The 18,994-nt window shown below is 42.2% G+C and overlaps 2 protein-coding genes across 2 annotated transcripts in view; both read right to left on the reverse strand.

Moving 5' to 3' along the window:
- The window catches only part of LENG1 (leukocyte receptor cluster member 1), a gene marked incomplete at its 3' end in the record, with an annotated part of 178,469 nt that overhangs the window by 85,076 nt on the left and 74,399 nt on the right, over window positions 1-18,994 (reverse strand). The window lies entirely within an intron of this gene.
- Window positions 1-18,994, reverse strand: part of HRH3 (histamine receptor H3) — a 38,184-nt gene that overhangs the window by 17,640 nt on the left and 1,550 nt on the right. The window contains exon 2 of the mRNA XM_082272408.1: window positions 3,353-3,519. Within this exon, the coding sequence (XP_082128534.1) occupies window positions 3,353-3,519 (167 nt within the window). The remainder of the gene's footprint in view (window positions 1-3,352; window positions 3,520-18,994) is intronic.

Below are 18,994 nucleotides of genomic sequence, written 5' to 3' on the forward strand. Positions count from 1 at the left end.
TGCCAGGCCTCGACATACTGACAAAGTCATGGGCAAAATCAGTGAGGTAACCCTGGTAATACAACGTAAAATTTCTGGCCAAAAGTCCTGGACCACTGGACAGTACCAAAAGGTATGTCTGAAGGTAGCCAGAGAGGGCGAACAGTGCCTGCTAGCAACTTGTTTAAAGTGGTAGCTTGCTGTTCACACTGTTCTTATATAATCTGAAGCCTGTGTGATACCGGCCTAAGGGACTATTCACACCTAGTCAGAGGCAAATTGAGCAGTTGGTCAGTCGCCTAAGGCCTCGCGCTCACAGGCGCCCTTCGGCTGCCTAGTTAAAGAGCCACCTCTGAGGCTGGCAGCAGGCACCCCCCCTCCCCCACGTCATCAGCTCAACCGCTCCAGGGAGAGATCTACATAGAGAGATAAAAGGGCTGCAATCAAGATCGAAGAGCTGACAGATCTGGACCACAGCCAGATAGAGCCGCTCGACAGAACCAGCGCTGACAGTTCCACCCCCATCCCCCCCTTCTACTTCTACACCTCCCACCATCTTCTCCTTTGTTTGCCCCTCCCACACTCCCCGGCATTGTTGTGCCTAAGAGAAGGGGATGCGTGGGTGGGAAGTTTGAAGACTGATCCATCTTCCTCCCTTCTCTCTCCTGCCTCCCAGTAAGTACTCTGATGTAAGGGTGTCCTTCCTTCCTCCACCCCTCTCTCTTTCTTTCTTTTTCTCTTCCTCCATCATTCTTTCTCTCCCTCCATCTTTCTTTCTCTCCCTCCATCTTTCTTTCTCTCCCTCCATCTTTCTTTCTTTCTTTCCCCCCCCCCCCTCCTTCCCTGCCAGCCAGCCTATTTGCTTGAATTATACCATGGCTATTCCTCACTTATCATTGCCTCTCCCCTTTTTCCCTCATGCCAGCACAAATCCTCCTTCTTTTTTTATCCCCAGTTTCAGTCCAGTTCTCCGCTACCCATTCCCTATCTCCTACCCATTACCCCCTTTTCCCTCCCCTCCTTCTCCCCTACCCCATGCTGCCCCCGTTTTTTCAGGGGCTAAGAAAGAACCCCCAAGGCAGAGCATCTTATTACTGCTGCTGCTTGTGTTGGCGGGGTGTGTACTCCCCCAATCCCAGCTGACCCCCCTCTCCGATTTATCCCATGTGATTGGTGCAGTACACATCCCACTCACACAAGCATCAGCAGTAATAAGATGCTCCACCTCGAGGTTCTTCCTTAACCCCTGCAAAGTACAGGAAGAGAGGCAGAAACTTTGGTGGGGAAGGTAGAGGGGAATTTTTAATTCCAGTTGTAGATGTAGCCCAGTGACTGCCTGCCAAAATAGGTAGGATCTGTGAGAGCAGCTTCCCTGCCCAGCTCTGCTTGAGGAGACCATATCTGTATTATACATTATTGCCCCTATACTGTAACCTCTGGCCCCCTGTAGTGTGTCCACTTACCTTCCCCCTGTACTGTACCCTCCTGCCCCCTGTAGTGTGTCCACTTACCCTCCCCCTGTACTGTGCCCTCCTGCTCCCCCCTGTACTGTACCCTCCTGCCCCCTGTAGTGTGTCCACTTATCTTCCCCCTGTACAGTACCCTCCTACCCCTTGTAGTGTGTCCATTTACTCTCCCCCTGTACTGTGCCTTCCTGCTCCCCCCTGTACTGTACCCTCCTGCCCCCTGTAGTGTGTCCACTTACCCTCCCCCCTGTACTATACCCTCCTGCCCCCTGTAGTGTGTCCACTTACCCTCCCCCTGTACTGTGTCATCCTGCTCCCCCCTGTACTGTACCCTCCTGCTCCCCCTGTACTGTACCATCCTGCCCCCTGTACTGCACCCTTCTGCTCCCCTGTACTGTACCCTCCTGCTCCTTTTAGTGTGTCAACTTACCCTCCCCCTGTACTGTACCCTCCTTACACAGTTCATTTTCATTGCTTGTATTATTTTTCCCATTATGGGCATGAGTGGGGCCTCTGCATCTCAATGGGTAGTGTTGCTCAATCCAGACCCAATGCAATGCAATTGCAATGCCCCTTTTATACCAACATGCTTTGTTGATGTGCATTTGGAGAAAATAAAACATGCTACATTTATAGACGGCATTGAAAACCCAGTATTTTGTCTCCTGCTTAATATACTGTATATATATGCACATCAACGGCACCTGCTAAAAAACACACATCAACTCAGGGGCATTTAGCACAAGTGAAGTGAATCCAGCTTGAAGTGGAAGTTCATCCTGTATAAAACACATGTGCCTCTGTGCTCTGATGCTGTCAAAGGCATGGATAGCATGAAGGGGGCTTAACAACACCATGGGGTGCAATTATAAAAAATTTGCATAGCTGTTGGTCCATTGCAACTGCTTGGCAATTCCTTCTATACAAATGGGGTAAAATGAAATGCTTTCAGGCTATATTCTGTGCAGATCAAATGCTGATGAACACTAGATGGGGCTGAGGAGCATATTTATTTTCTATAAGTAGCCATCGCCATCTAGTGCCCATTATGCAGTACTGTATTTTTCTCAGTCACACATTCAATCTGCAAGGAATATATAGCCTGAGAACGTTTGTTTTTGCCCTATTGGCACAGAACAAATTTAGAAGCAGCTTCGATGGAGAACAGCAATGTCATTTTTTTTCCATAAATACACCCTTGTGAGTTGTATGATAGATGGAGTGACAGAAGTCAAACATGGTGCTATGCATTTAATATAGTACACATGCTATATGGCTGTTTAATGTTCACAAGAGTAATTCTATGCTGAACTCCCACTTTGAAGCTTAAAGTAAGTAGCAGTATAGGAGTATAACATGATGATGGGGAGGGGGTACTTAGGTGGGCTTATCAGAAGGAGAGAATTTAATGTGTGATGACTGATGATCATAAGTGACCCAAAGAGCAGGCAGGGGTGAAGAGCGTTGTCATTTCAGCTGCATAGTTGTCAATCCAATTGTGTTCTATCCTTAAACTAAAGTTGCATTCTCATGAATTGCGCAAGCTTTGAACTACATTTTATTTTCCCAAATTAAATGACAAGATCAAGATATATACAGGACAGTAGCATTTTATATTTTATTGGTTGGTTAGATAACCTGCTGCAGCTGAGAATTCCGGGATGATTTTTACAATTCCCCTTGGTTAATGAACCAGCTTGTAGCCATACACTGGGGATACGGGAGGTAATCTGAGACCAGAATCTCCGCATTAATCTAAGACGCCGCATTATCTATACATGCCGCATTGTATATCACAGTTCTAGCGGTGTCATTTGCATTAAAATGCTTATATTTGCATCATCAGGAGCTGGCAGCATCTAGCAGCCAGGAATAACTGCTTCGGTGCCGGGGCCTCATATACTCACTGCTTTGGTTACTGAGATGAACCTGTCGTAGCTGATCAGGACGATGTTAAAAACGGAGGAGGTGCACAGTAAGTAGTCCAGTACAAGCCACAGTTTGCAGACACTTCTGCCGAAGCTCCATCTGCCAGTGAGGACGTTGGGGACATAGAGGGGGATGCACAGAGCCCCTGCAAGAAGAAAAAGAAATACAGATTAAAATCTTACCAAACACATTGCAGTTTGCTTCTACAATTGAAGCCCAACTCTGAGCTCCAGGATTCCCTCCACCCAATTCTTTACCTCCACTTTACTCCAGGTGGTCCCTGGCAGTAATTGTTTGGTTATTTGAGGGGGTTTTTTTTATATGCACCTTCCTACCTTTTTCAAAAGTCTTCAGGCCAGTGCACATGGTACTCTTGCTTTTTGGATATTTTGCTGGCTGTGGAAGGTCCTCAACGCAAAGAGCAGTGATGGCCTGAGGACATTAGCTCTACTCTCTGCATCAGTGCTCAAATGGCACTCTGGTGACACAACCTAAGTGGTCGGTCCATGATGTTGTGCTCTCATAGTCTTTTCTCAGTCTTCCAGGTTAAATGTCAATGGGTGTCAGTCAACCTAGAAAAGGGCATCTTATGGCAAAAAACTATTACTGTAAGGGACAGTATCAGAAAGAATGTCAGTATTGTAGCTCGAGCTGCTTTTTGTAAGGGTACTTTTTTGGTTTGGGTTACTTTTCTATTCAATAAATGTTTATAGATTTTTCAAAAGACATTTTGTTTAAAAACAAACAAACATGTATTTAGTATCAAAAGTACAAAGCATTAGAGCCCATTCACACTAGCGCGACTTGTGAGGCGACTTGTGTGCCCTCAAGTCGCCCCAAGTCGCTTGACATAACAAAAGCAATGTTAATCAATCAGTGCCGTCTTAATTGGCACTAATGAAGTTGCTCCAACTTCAGAAAAGGGTCCTGTACTACTTTGAGGCGATTTGTGATCCGACTTGTCCTAGACTTCAATGGGAGTCGCCTCCTTATCTTAATTGAAGCGACTTGTAATCCGACTTGTGATCCGACTTTCCATAAAAATGGTCCTGAACAAGAAAAAAAGAGCATTTTTCTTATAATTTTTAGTAGCACATGAATATGTCTTCTCTTCACCTGCCCGTTTTTCTTGCAGGCATTTATCGGGCATTTTTGGAGGCAGGCATGACTTTTTTTGGATTTAGTGTCTGGGGGGTCTAAAAAGTGTACCTGTGAAGTTTCAGCTCTGTAGCATGTCCAGAACCCCCCAAAAAAATATAATTTTTCTTATAATTATTAATACAGCAGTGTGGCGTCTTCTCTACACCTTGCATTTTTTCTTGCAGGCATTTATCGGGCATTTTTGGAGGCAGGCATGACTTTTTTTGGATTTAGTGTCTGGGGGGTCTAAAAGGTGTACCTGTGAAGTTTCAGCTCTGTAGCATGTCCAGAACCCAAAAAATATATCATTTTTCTTATAATTATTAATACAGCAGTGTGGCGGCTTCTCTACACCTTGCATTTTTTTTTGCTGGCATTTATCTGGCATTTTTTGGCATCTTTGGAGGCAGGCATGACAGGAGGAGGGAGAAGGAGAAATAGGGGTTTGCCATGCCAATTCTTCTTCAACCCAGAAAGTGATTATTATTATTATGCAGGATTTATATTACGCCAAAAGTTTGTGCAACGCTTTACAATATTATTACTATTATACAGGATTTATATAGCACCACCACTTTACGCAGTGCTTCACAATATAAAAGGGAGACAATACAGTTACAATACAATAAACTAGAAGAGGGTTAAGAGGGCCCTGCTCAGAAGAGCTTACAATCTAATAGTCCTGCATTATGAAAGGAGACAATATAGCAACAATACAATACAATGCAAGAGGGTTAGGAGGGCCCTGGTTCCCTGAAGAGATGAGTTTCCAGGGATTCCCTAAAAGTTGACAGGGTAGGGGGTGGAGCCTGTGCTCATGACATCATCACAGTTTTTCATTCAGGAAGTTATTTCTTCGGTTTTCCCGGGACAATTGTTTGTCCTCTTTAAACATATAAATGCTATTCTTGATTTTAATAATAAATTGTCTTGCAGTTTTACGCTATGTGGCATTTACTATGTATTCTTTCCTTTATGGCTAATGTTGATGATGATAAGTTGTGACCAACTACAAACTTTATATGTGTGAGCCATCTGGAGAGTTGTTAGTGAAATGCCATTCATCTAACCTTTCCCAGTGGAGGTTTCAATTCCAAAGACCAGTGTGTCACATCCATATAAGCGTGATTCGATATGGCAGTCCATGCAATCTGGTAAGCATGCAGCCCCTACTTCATGGTGGTGGATCACAAGATATTTGGGTGTCTCATGGAATATTCTTTGATGTTTCCTAAACTAAAGAAGATTTTTGGACGATCACTGTAGTGTTACCACTTTGGATTTTATGCTATATTGGGTTATCTTATTTTTATAGACAAATAATAAAAAATCCTGGGCTGTGTGTTAAATAATTGCAGCTAAACACACATGTGGTATACCTAACCAGCATAAAACGTATATAAGACAAAGTGTGTAGCGCATTAAAGGCAATAAAAGTCTGTAAACAAGTCTCCTAAATATAGAAGTAAAAAAAACATTGTTTATAAACGTTGGATCCCTGAATGAAGGTGCAACAGTCAGGTGCCTTAATTGTCAAGCGTGTGTGGCGACAACCTGGTGAGGAGTACAAAGACAAGTGTGCCTTGCCTACAGTCAAGCATTGTGGTGGGAGTGTCATGGTCTGGGGCTGCATGAGTGCTTCCGGCACTGGGGAGCTACAGTCAATTGAGGGAACCATGAATGCCAACATGTACTGTGACATACTGAAGCAGAGCATGATCCCCTCCTTTCGGAGACTGGGCCGAAGGGCAGTATTCCAACATGACAACGACCCCAAACACATCTCCAAGATGACTACTGCCGAGCTAAAGAAGCTGAGGGTAAAGGTGATGGACTGGCCAAGCATGTTTCCAGACCTAAACCTTATTGAGCATCTGTGGGGCATCCTCAAACAGAAGGTGGAGAAGCACAAGGTCTCTAACATCCACCAGCTCTATGATGTCATCATGGAGGAGTGGAAGAGAACTCCAGTGGCAACCTGAGAAGCTCTGGTGAACCCCATGCTTAGAGGGTTAAGACAGTGCTGGAAAATAATGGTGGCCACACAAAATATTGACACTTTTGGCCCAATTTAGACATTTTCACTTAGGGGTGTACTCACTTTTGTTGCCAGTGGTTTAGACATTAATGGCTGTGTGTTGAGTTATTTTGAGGGGACAGCTAATTTATACTGTTATACAAACTGTACACTCACTACTTTACATTGTAACAAAGTGTAATTTGTTCAGTGTTGTCACATTTAAAAGATATAATCAAATATTTACAAAAATGTGAGGGGTGTACTCACTTTTATGAGATACTATAAGTAAAAAATATTTATAATAATCCATTTAAAGAAAAATGTATTTTCGAAAAAAACCTGCAGAGTGGGCTGGTACACTAAACAGTGGAAATAACTTGTTGAATAAAAGAACCTACAGTTCACATAAATGCATTCATAAATCAATTAAAAAACGACAGTACATACAATATATCATAAATTGTAAAAAACTACAAATGGGTCATTGACATAAATACATCAGTTAAACTGTGCAACAATAGTGGTTGTCTTAAAGGGAAACCACTACCTAAAAATAGCATAACAAGTAAAGATTATTACTTTGTATCAATGAAACAGTTAATATCCCAGTCTGCGTTTAACCCATTGGGGGCATAAGAGCGTAATTCATAAATCCATTTTGTTTCAAGTTTAGATATTTCCCTAGTTTTGTTACATACTCTACAATGGGGTTCTAATATATCAATCCCAATAAAATAAATATCCTTGGGGTTTTTATTATGCACATCTCTAAAATGAGCCGAGAGGCTGTGATACTTAAAGCCCCTTCTAATGTTATAGATGGGCTCTCTAAGCCGATCACGCAAAGAGCTCATGGTTCTCCCTACGTACTGTAAACCACATGTACATTGGAGGAGATAAACCACATGCATGGAGTTGCATGAAATAAAAGAGTCTACATCGTAAGATTTGTTAGTGTTATTAGAACAGAAACGGTGTGTCTTTTTACAACTACTGCCCTTAACCCCACAGATAACACATCTATTACACGGAAAAAACCTTTCATATGTGAAAAAAACTTGGATCTAGGTGGTAGATTTACTATATTAGGAGCCAAACTATCACGTAAGTTGGGTGCCCTCCTAAAGACTACTGATGGTTTATCTGGTAAGATGGTACTCAGAACAGTGTCACCAATGAGTATAACCCAATGACGTTTAATTAATCCGTTTAATGTCAGAATGCTGCGTAGAGAAATTAGTTATAAATAGGCATACTACATTTTTATTTTTACTTGTATCCTGTTTCTTATCAAATTGTTATCTTTATTTATTTAAGTTCAGTTACATATACAATCTATGCATTTTCTTATTAGATAATATAGAAGTTCTATCGGAAAGTTCTACCTCTCTAATGATGTTATCCAGTTCTATAGCGTTATAACCTTTCTGTACAAAATGTTCCTTTATTATCTGACTTTGAGCTTGAAAATCGCTCAGTGTAGTACAATTCCTCCTCATTCTTACTATCTGTCCCTTGGGGATATTCTTCAACCACACAGGGTTATGACAGCTGGTTAGGGGAATGTAACTATTGCGGTCCATGTTCTTAATGTATGACCTAGTAGTTTGTTTATCCTCATGTACAGGGATTGTCAAATCCAGAAAGTTAATCTCCTGTGAACTGTACGTGTGGGTCAATTTATTATTAACATAATTATTATTAAGAAAGGCAATAAAGTTATTCAAGGAACCAGAGTCACCGTTCCAAATAAAAAGTATATTATCGATATACCTCTTATAGAACATCAACGCAGGCCATTGTTTCCCATAAATCATATCATGCTCCCATCTAGCCATAAATAAATTTGCTAAGCTAGGGGCAAACTTAGCACCCATTGCTACTCCTTTGATTTGTAATAAAATTTTACTGTGAAACCAAAAATAATTATGAGTCCTAGCAAAGTCTAACAGATGTAAAATAAATTGTTTCTGTATAATAGGAATATATTCAACTGTTTGAAGAAAAAACTCTACTGCTTGCAAGCCATCATCATGTGAGATATTGGTATATAACGATTTCACACCAGCTGTGACTAAATAAGCACCTGCAGGCATAGAGACCAAGCTTAAGTCATTGATTACCTGCTCGGTGTCTTTAATATTTGACGTTGTATTCTCTACTAGTGGCTTTAAAAAGGTGTCTATATACTCTATTATTCTAGACACAAGTGAATTAATGCCACTAATAATAGCTCTACCAGGGGGTTTGATTGCATTTTTGTGTATTTTTGGCAGATTGTAGATAACAGGGATCCTAGATGCATTCGGGACCAAAAACTCTTTTTCTTTGTCTTTTTTATTCAATATCCCACATTGAAAACCCCATTTTACCTTCTCCACTAAAGCCTTCTTATAGGACAAAGTCAGATTTCTATCCAAAAGTTTATAGGTACTAATATCATTCAGTATGCTATCCATTTCAGCCAAATAGTCTGCCTTATCCAAAAATACAATCTCTCCTTCCTTGTCCATAGGCCTCATGACTAAATCTCTTTTCGGAGAGACTTTTCATCCCCTGGAAAATAGACCTATCCTAATTTTCTTAAAAGGTTCTTACAATGCATTCCAGATCCCTAATTACCATGTCCTTAAAAACCGCAATATGTGGATTCGAGCCACCCAGGGGAATAGAAAAAAGAGGCATTCCTCAAATCTGTCTGTTTATAGATAGAGGGCACTGTGTTGTTCCTCTTAATGGGATTCTGTGTAAAATACTTTTTTAATGAGATTCTTCTTGTAAATTGCTGGACATCAATGAATGTCTGAAAACTATTCAGACGGCTTTGGTGGGGGGTATTTAAGGCCTTTATTGAGTGTAATTAGTTTGTTTCTTGTTAGCTGATCGTTACTGAGGTTAAAAATACCTGAAGAATCTACGTTCTCCTTTTCTTTGTGTTTATTAACCTTTCTCCCCCCTCTTTTTATTAGAAGGGGCTTTAAGGATCATAGCCTCTCGGCTCATTTTAGAGCTGTGCATAATAAACCCCATAAACCCCAAGGATATTTATTTTATTGGGATTGATATATTAGAACCCCATTGGAGAAGATGTAACAAAACTAGGGAAATATCTAAACTTGAAACAAAATGGATTTATGAATTACACTCTTATGCCCCCTGTGGGTTAAACGCAGTTTGGGATATTAACTGTTTAATTGATACAAAGTAATATTCTTTACTTGTTATGCTATTTTTAGGTAGTGGTTTCCCTAAAAAAAAAAAAACACTACTGTTGCACAGTTTAACTGATGTATGTATGTCAATGACCCTTTTGCAGTTTTTTACAATTTATGATATATTGTATATACTGTTGATTTTTAATTGACATATGTATGCATTTATGTGAACTGCAGGTTCGTTTTATTCAACAAGTTCTTTCCACTTTTTAGTGTACCAGCCCACTCTGCGGGTTTTTTTTCTAAAATACATTTTTTCTTTAAATGAGTTAATATATATATTTTTTACTTATGTGCCAGCCGGTATTTATTTTATCCTTTTTTATTATAATATGCTGCCTATTTATGTAGGCGGATGTTCATTTAGCCATGTTTTAATGTGTCTACCTGTTTTTCCCTATTCACATATGGCTGATTTTATGTTTCTTGGTTGCATCTAATAGAGTGGATTAGCCACTTCCTGTGACCAAGCAAATATGGCTGTCTAACCACCTCTTGGTTCTTAGACAAGATGGCCGCCTGGTTACTTCCGGTTGCAGCGATTTGGATGAATTCCATACACCTGCAGATGGGGACAACAAGGTACATAAATTTAGGTTAGATGTTGATGCCAATTGACCCTGTGACCACGTCCATTAGGACAAAACACGTCAGGGTTCTCTTTTGGCATTTGACCTCCCTGCTGCTGTGCGATTTTGGGTCGCCAGCAGCGTGCTATGTGAGTCTTATGGAAAGTTGGTTGTTTTAACTCTTTGTTTATGTTATGCCTTAATAAATATACTACACGATGATTCCGCTTCTGGGCTCTTTTTGAGCTTTTTACTTCTAGTTGGATACTGGTGTGGTGGTTCGTCTGAGGTTCATTCTTTCTGTTGGCATCCAGAGTTAATCCAGGCTCATTACATTTAAGGCTCTTGTGCTACTGTGATGGTAGCAACATCATCTGGTTGAGTGTCTAATCTTTCTGGTGGTGGCGGTGTTTCATGATTGATCTATTGTTGCACCTTCATTCATGGATCCAACGTTTATGAACAATTTTTTCGGGCTTCTATATTTATGAGACTTGTTTACAGACTATTATTGCTTTTAATGCGCTACACACTTTGTTTTATATCTTATTTTTATGTTCAATCATTTATTTTAAGAGCTGCACTACATACAGCAACAATACAAGAGGTTTCTGATAATCTAATAGGGAGGGGCTGGTGAAACAAAAGGTAATACCTGTGAGGGATGAACTGATGGGAGAAACAAAAGATTTGGTTATTAGCTGAAGGCAGGATGGGCTTTCCAGGAGGAATGAGTTTTCAGGAATCCCCTAAAAGTAGACAGAGTAGAAAATAGCCAGACAGATTGGGGTAGTGAGTTCAAGAGGATAGGAGAGACAAACCCAACCAGGGCAGGGGCTTTTGGAGGGTACTACAGGGTAGCCTCGCGCCTACTGACTATAAGCCCTGGCTTTTGAGGGGGTTCTATTCTTAGAAGGTGTGTGCCCTGGGGGACTCTTGGAGTGGTTATCTTTGGATTCAGGGCTTTATCTCCCTGAAACACACAGACTGGGAAGCTAGGACCTGGATACAGATTTGGGGCCTTTGTGCCCAAACCAGCAATGACTGCTTTACCATCCTTCTAGACTCAGAGATTCAGAATAGATGTCAAAACAACCTGATGCTGGGGTCCCCTACTATAATCTGTTTATTAAGGTGTCTTTCTATCATGGTATAATTTCCCCATTGTGTGCCTCCTAGGTGTGAATTGCCATTGTTAACTGTGTCACCCATTGTTTCTTTCTGGCTATCTGCTACTCAGTGTGTCCAGTTCACCAGGTTGCCAAACTATTGTGGGATGGTATATGTTTATGTAAATTAGTTTACTGTTTGATTAGATCACTGTTAAGGTTTAGGTTACCTGTTCATTAGATGTACTGCTATTACTGGTTATAGTTTGCAATGTTTAGGATAATGTGATCAAGCTCTTACCTGATTTTGTGTGGTATATATTCTGTGTGAGTTTACAATAAAGTCAGTTCAAGTTTGCACATAAATAAGTGTCGTCTAGTCTTTGGGTGCAGTTCTCAGCTATAATTCCTGGCTCCAGAGTAGAGGAAGCTCTATCTTGATAGAGGCACCCAGGCTGGGTGCCAGGCAGTCCATCACAAGAGAGGCTCTGGAGAAGTCCTAGAGATTAGCATGGGAGGAGTAGACAGAGAAGCTAGAAATCAGGAAGTCTTGGGAGGAACAAGGAGGACGGTTTGGGTGATATTTGGAGACAAGATTGGTGATGTAGCTGTTGGCAGAGTTGTAAATGGCTTTGTATGTTATTGTCAATGTTTTGAATTTTATGCGTTGGGCCATGGGAAGCCAGTGGAGGGATTGACAGAGAGGGGTGGCGGACACTGAACGATTGGTAAGATAGATGGGTCTGGAAGCAGAATTCATGATAGACTGAAGTGGGGATAGCCTGCGAAGAAGTAGGCCAATGAGGAGGGAGTTACAATAGTCAAGGCGAGAGTTAACAAGAGAGTGAATAAGTTGCTTAGTAGTTTCAACGGTTAGGATATAAGTAAGAAGGGTTGAGGGAGAGAGGAAAGAGAAAGAAAAAGTGTATGTGGGTTTTTTTTCCTTCCTCTCTTTCTCTTTCCCTCCTTTGGGGGCAGTGGGCTAGGGGAGAAGGACAGGACAGGAAAAGAGGGGAAATCCGAATGGTTACATGGCCTCAATATTTATTGAAGTTAGTATATCAGGGAAAAAAATGGGTGGTAAATAAGACTCGTTCCCATATCTTCCAGAATTTCACCATCATATGGTTTTGTTTAACGGTTGCTTTTTTTTTTCTAAGATCATGACTTGTGAGACCTCCATGAAGGGGACAGTCTGGAATTTCCCATGCAATGGCAATTACCCTTTTTTGACTGGTTTGGATGTTGGCGCACTCTTTAGGTTGTTTGAATAAAAGTGCCCCACAGGGATCTTTGCGAAAAGACCTGCCTGTTACCATGTAGATCATTTGGTAGACCCAGATTCAAAACCTTTTTATTCTTTGGCAGTCCCACCAAAATGTGCCTAAATAAACAGGCATGGGTTACGGTAAAACATTTTTTTCAATGTTATTTTCTCAAATACATACACAAGGAACCAACTCCTGATCTAACTAAAATCGTAATCTCTGAGCCAATATTTTTAAAATCTTTTTTTCTATGTATAATTTGTAATTGTATGTGTGCAAGGGACAGATGTATTTGCTTGTTATATTTACTTTGGCTCTGTTTTGTGCTTTGCAGTACTATACAAGGGTTTCCCTGTTCCTTCTCCCAATGCATGTCTATATTTTGGTTGACTCACTGAAACCAATATACTCCCTGTGCGGTTTATATCTTAACCGTTGTTAAGCAGAGAATGAGAGTTTACAATAAACCTTCCCTAGAATCTCTAAAGGCCAAAGTTGCAGCTAAAAATACTTTAGAGTAACATTAAAATAACAACACCTATTATTTGATCACAAAATATATATTTTCTCTTTCAGTTTAGATAGAATTTTCCTGGAATCTGAATCGGTGGATTCACTTATGATCTAAAGTAGTCATAAATATTGGGAAAGGTAAATGTTAAACTGGTTGCACCTAATTTTTATTTCATTTGAGAAGATTGTTACACTGATCATCTCTTTCTGATCTCTTTTGGCAATCCAGTTTTCCTTCATTTCTATTTTTGCACCATTCGACCTAAGCTTCATAGATTGTAAACCACATTGTAAAGTGTGTGGCCAGCTTAAAAGAGCATGCAGCGTCACCCGTAAGAGTGAAAAAGCATTGGTATCCATTTCGGCTCTGTTATTTAATGGCCACATAGGGCAGCCTCTATTGGTTGTTTGGACAGTTTTGTCACAGTGGCAGCAATATGACAATGTATCAGAAAGAATGGATTTAAATGTCCTACAACCAATCAGCAGTCATACCTCTAGCAACCTCTGAAGGAATCCTGGAGTTCCATGGAACCCTGGTTGAGAAACTCTGCTCTGTATAGTGTGTGCTAGCCTCAATCGAAAGCACCCAGTATAGTTCCTATCTTCTTTCCCCTCCCTCTGCTATCTGACAGATTCCGACGACAGCACAGACTCCCAGGGGACAGCCCCACTCCCCTCCAGCACACAGAGGGCAATTGGCAGCCTCATCTGTGCTAGTTTCCCTATGAGACTGTGTAGAGGGGGGTGTGTCCTTTCCCTCCACTAAGGTCTCAGATTACACTTAGCTCCTAGCTCTATGCTGTGCACACCAGATCCCCATTCCCTGCTTGCTAAAGCTCAGAAATGCTGTGTAAAATGTGTGCTTTAGGAGGCTGTAAGTGAGGGCTTACAACCACTTCCATTTGATATCAGCTTTTCAGCGAGCTTTTCAGTGATCTTGGTACAGCAGGGCTCAGACTAGAAGAGGGAGAAGATGCAAATGGGTAGATTTACTAAAACTAGTGCACTCCAAATCTTTGCAGCTGTGCATGGTAGCCAGCTTCTAAGTTTAGCTTGTTCAATTAACCTTTGACAATAAAACCTAGCAGGTTTCTTTGCAGAACTGCACCACATTTTGCACTCTCAAGTTTTAGTAAATAAACCACACAGTGTGTCAAAAGCACTGCTCATGTGCTAACAAGAAACCCGTTGATAGGAGGAGAGAGTAGAATGGCAGAGAGGTGGGCCCATTAATCCGCTGCTTCTCTTTTCACTGTCCAGTCAATGAGTGGGGTGGTGGTGGGTAGAGAACACCTGTAAGCAGGGCCATCTTACCGAATGGGCATGCTGGGCAGTTGCCCGGGGGCCCCACTTGCCTGGGGGGCCCAACCTGCCCAGCGACCCAGCCCCAGCCAAGCATTAGTCCTAATTCCCGTGTGCATCCCGCTGCCGAACTTAGCAGATGGCAAGCGCCTGTCGGCCCTGCGCTGCTGTCAGGCCACCTGGGCCGTGGAGGGGGAGCCCACAACTGCAGGAATGCCTGTCTGCCACCACGGGAACAGGCACACACAGGACAGTCTAGTCTGACTCCCGTCCGTGTGTGTTCACCGGACCCAGCCCCCAAACTTGTAAGCTGTCATTAGCCTGGCACTGCTGTACCAATAAATATTGCCCTATCGATAATTTGCATTTTTATTCTCATGGGTGATTGTGTAGGCGGGGCCCCAGTGCACTGCATTGCCCGGGGCCCTTTAATGCTCTTAAGATGGCACTGCCTGTAAGTGCTATTTTACTTCAGTAGGGAACCATTAGGTCTCATCCCCTGACAGTCAGGTCTATGCTCTGTGAACCTCTTTAAAGGTACAAGCTTACTTTTGCTGTAATGCAAATCTTTTGGCAGGTATATTTCTCTATTTATTTATCTGTATGCCTAGTGTTCAACTAAGTACATGTGCCAAAGCAAAGCCACGAGTCAGGTGTGACTGCTTTAGCAATTAAAGAGGAAGTAAACCCTCCTCTGACACTTGTACCTCTAGGTAAGCCTATGATAAGGCTTACCTATAGGTACTGTAAATATCTCCTAAACATGTACAGTTTAGGAAATATTTACCTTACATGCAACCAGTGACGTCACTGGCGCATGCGCTCTGAAGGAACGGCCGCTGGTGCCGTTTCTTCAGAGACCCGTGCCGCGACTGTCGGCTCCCGCGCGCGTGCGCGGGAGTGACGTCACCGCGGCTCCGGCCAATCAGATGGCCGGATGCCACGATCCCAGAAGACGGGCGACTGGACATTTCGCCCGTCATAGAGGTGAGCGGATGGTACGGCGGGGGCTCGTTCTAAGGTAAGTATTTCATAATGAGCTAGTATGCGATGCATACTAGCTCATTATGCCTTTCTCTTTCAGCTTGTAAAAAAAAAAAAAAATTAACGGAGTTTACGACCTTTTTAAAGGTACAAGCTTACTTTTGTAGGACAAGTTAATCTGGTAGTCTAAAACATTTTCCTGTGTAGGGGTTGACCATACACAGATCAATGAATGCATGCAAGGCAATCCCTTTTGAGAAGTTGGTCCATCATGGGTAAATAGCAGAATGTATAAAGAGCATTGGCAAGGTTTTTTTCTTTTTTTTTTTGCAACATGCTATAAAATATTTGCAAACAATCATCAAAATAGAACAAAGCGTTCACCACCCAAACTGTGTATTGTATCCAGGGGAGGACTGGGTCAGGGGGCAGAGGGGCAATTGCCCCCTGGGTCGCTCTGATGCCCCGTAAAAAGGCTGCACCGCTTCTGCCACAGACATGCCTAAAGGATTCCTGGTGAAGAGAATTAAAAATTTCCCACCACTGACCTATTGAGTGAGGGTTTAAGACAAGGACAGAACGCAGCCCCCCCCCCCCCCCCACCAGCATGGATGGTGGAAACTGTGTCTGAGCAGAGGCCGGTTCCATGCCCCACTGGAGACTTTTTTCCCCCCGCCAGCCCCAACCGAGCTGTCCCAGCTCCCCCTAACCTCCCCCTGCTGGCCAGGTCGGGAACCTGGATTCCGCCGGTAAGTAGAGAGTATCTGGAGCATGGCTTCAGCTTGGAATGGGGGTCAGGAGGAGGACGGGAAGGGGGAGAGTAGGAGGGGAGCCGAGTCGCTGCACCATGGGCCTCTGGTTTGTACTTGCCCCCCCGGGGCCAAAAGCTGCCAGTCTGCCCCTGATTGTATCTTTGCTTGGAAAGATCAGAACAGGTCCTGATAAGACTTGACTCAAGCTAAGGTGGGCAGACTTCTCGATGCATGTTGTCCTGTGTGACAGATTGGTCTATGTATTCCTCCTCAAAAAGATTGCCCTAGTATAGGTTGAACTGGATGGACTGATGTCTTTTTTCAACCTTACTAACTATGTAACTATGTAACTATGTATACCTTTAATGCTGATGTTAATGCTGAGACCCGTGTAAAGCAAAACCCACTTAAATTGTATCACACATTTCATTACGATCCTTCTGGGCTCAGAAATCTTCTTGACAAGTACAGCCAGAACTGAAAATGACATTGATAATTAACCCTGCCAGAAATGATTTGTAGGAAATACCTCACAAGCAAGAGACGGCTCTGAATATACCCTGTATAGTCCATAATACTTTCTACAGATATATAGGTCTGTGAGGAACGCTGTGTATCTGTAAAGGATCAATAGTAATAAATTGGGGAGGAAATTGTTTATTGTGTTATATTTACTAAATGCTCTTCATCTCAAGCAAAGGGCAATTAGAAATCAATGTTCAGACTAAAGAATAAAAAAAGAAAACACTGAGATGTGGTCCTTCAAACTGGTTTAAGTAGAGCTTAGGCTAAAGAGCTTGCAATCTTGTATGAATTGGGTAATCATCTCCTACTATGGCATGCCTATCTTAATTTTTTCACAGTGATGTTTATGTAACCTTCAATGATTCTTACTGAAATTTTTTTTTTTTTAGGGTGAGTAGGTGAGGTCCTAGTCTTGATATTAAAATCATTTCTTATTCTCGCCCTGGCGGCTGACCAGCAGGTTACTACCCACTCAGTATCTATACCGACCGGCTGCTTGGGTAGCATTGACGAGCAGCTGTGAGGCTGCTGTGCTTGGTTTTCTTCTGTGAAATGCAGCCCATTGAAGTCAGCAGCAGGGGGATATGCCTAATGCTACTTTCTATTTCACACTTAAAAAAGCTCTCTATACATCTTTTGTGGTGTGGGTTAAAATCCACATTACTAAAACCCTTGACTTTATATATTAAAAGCGAGTTTAATAGTTCTTTACACTTAAATGCTATATATGTTGGTGTCATTCAGGCCGTTCAAGGAACAGGAATCTTGTGCATTGTACAGAAACTCAGATGAGAGAAATTTAATTTCTAATTGGATACTATGGGTCAGAGTGTTTAACCGGTTGCCGACCACCGCAAGTACATATACTGCGGCGGTCAGCCCCGGCCAGGCAAAGTGACGTATATATACGTCACTAGCCTGTCACCGGCTTGTGAGAGAATAGCGGGCAAGCGCGCGCCCGCTGAGGCGCGCGCCAGCCGCGGCTCGTTCACTAAGGAGTCGGCGATCGTCGGTAGAGAGGGAGAAAGGCAGGCGGCTAATGTAAACAAGTCGCCTGTCATTCTCCCCTGTGTAAAAATGGAGATCAGACGGTTCTACTATGTAGAACCGTTGATCTCTGTTTTTACAATACTACACATGTCCCATCACAGTTAGAAGCACGCCCCTAGGACACACTTAACCCCTCCCTCTCCAATACAGTTAACCCCTTCCCTGCCAGTGTCATTTTTACAGTAACAGTGCATATGTATAGCACTGATTACTGCAGTAATGTCACTGGTAACCCCAAAAGTGTCAAAAATGTCAGTCAAGGGTCCGATCTTTCCGCCTCAATGTCGCAGTCCCGCAAAAAAAAATCGCAGATCGCCGCCATTACTCGTTAAAAAAAAACCACCAAAAATGACAAAAATCTTTCCCTTAGTTAGTAAACGCAATAACTTTTGCGCAAACCAATCAAAATACGCTTTTTGCGATTTTTTTTACCAAACATATGTAGCAGAAAACAAATTGGCCGAAAATGTTAAAAAATTTAGATTTTTACATTTTTTTTGGGGAATATCATATAAAAAAATGTGAAAAATATTGTTATTTTTGCAAAATTTATGCTCTCTTTTTGTTTCTAGCGCATGATCAAAAAGTCGCACAGGTGATCAAATACCACCAAAAGAAAGCTCTGTTTGTGGGAAAAAAAGGACGTCAAATAAGTTTAGGTACAGCGTCGCACGACCGCGCAATTGTCCGTTAAATTCACGCAGTAAAAAATCGCAAAAAAACCCTGGTCAGGAAGGGGGTAAAATCTTCCGGGGCTTAAGTGGTTTTAAATAAAACTTCATTTTTATCTAGTTCGAACAATCGAACATGAATCCAGCCTAAAGCCCCGTACACACGATCAGATTATCGAACGATCTGTCATCCGCTTTTTGTGGCATGCTAGTCTGATGTGAAGAGTTTATTTTCATACGAATTCTACTTCAGAAGTGATGTTATGTGTTGGATTGCTTTGTATGTGTTCTTCCGTCTCTGAGCATGCCTAGGCTTGCTCTTAAGATTTTTTTTACGTCTAAATCTGTACTAATGAGACGAAAATCGGACGTTGTTTTGACGGGCGACAAAAATTATATAGCCTGCACATCAGGATTTTGTCCGCCGGAAAGTCGGAGTCGGCTGTCGAAAGCACCATACTAACAATCCGAAAATCGGCAGATCGGTCGTCGGGCGAAA

This window comes from Pelophylax lessonae (assembly GCF_965119305.1).
Source record: "Pelophylax lessonae genome assembly, chromosome: 11".
NCBI classification, from domain to species: domain Eukaryota; kingdom Metazoa; phylum Chordata; class Amphibia; order Anura; family Ranidae; genus Pelophylax; species Pelophylax lessonae.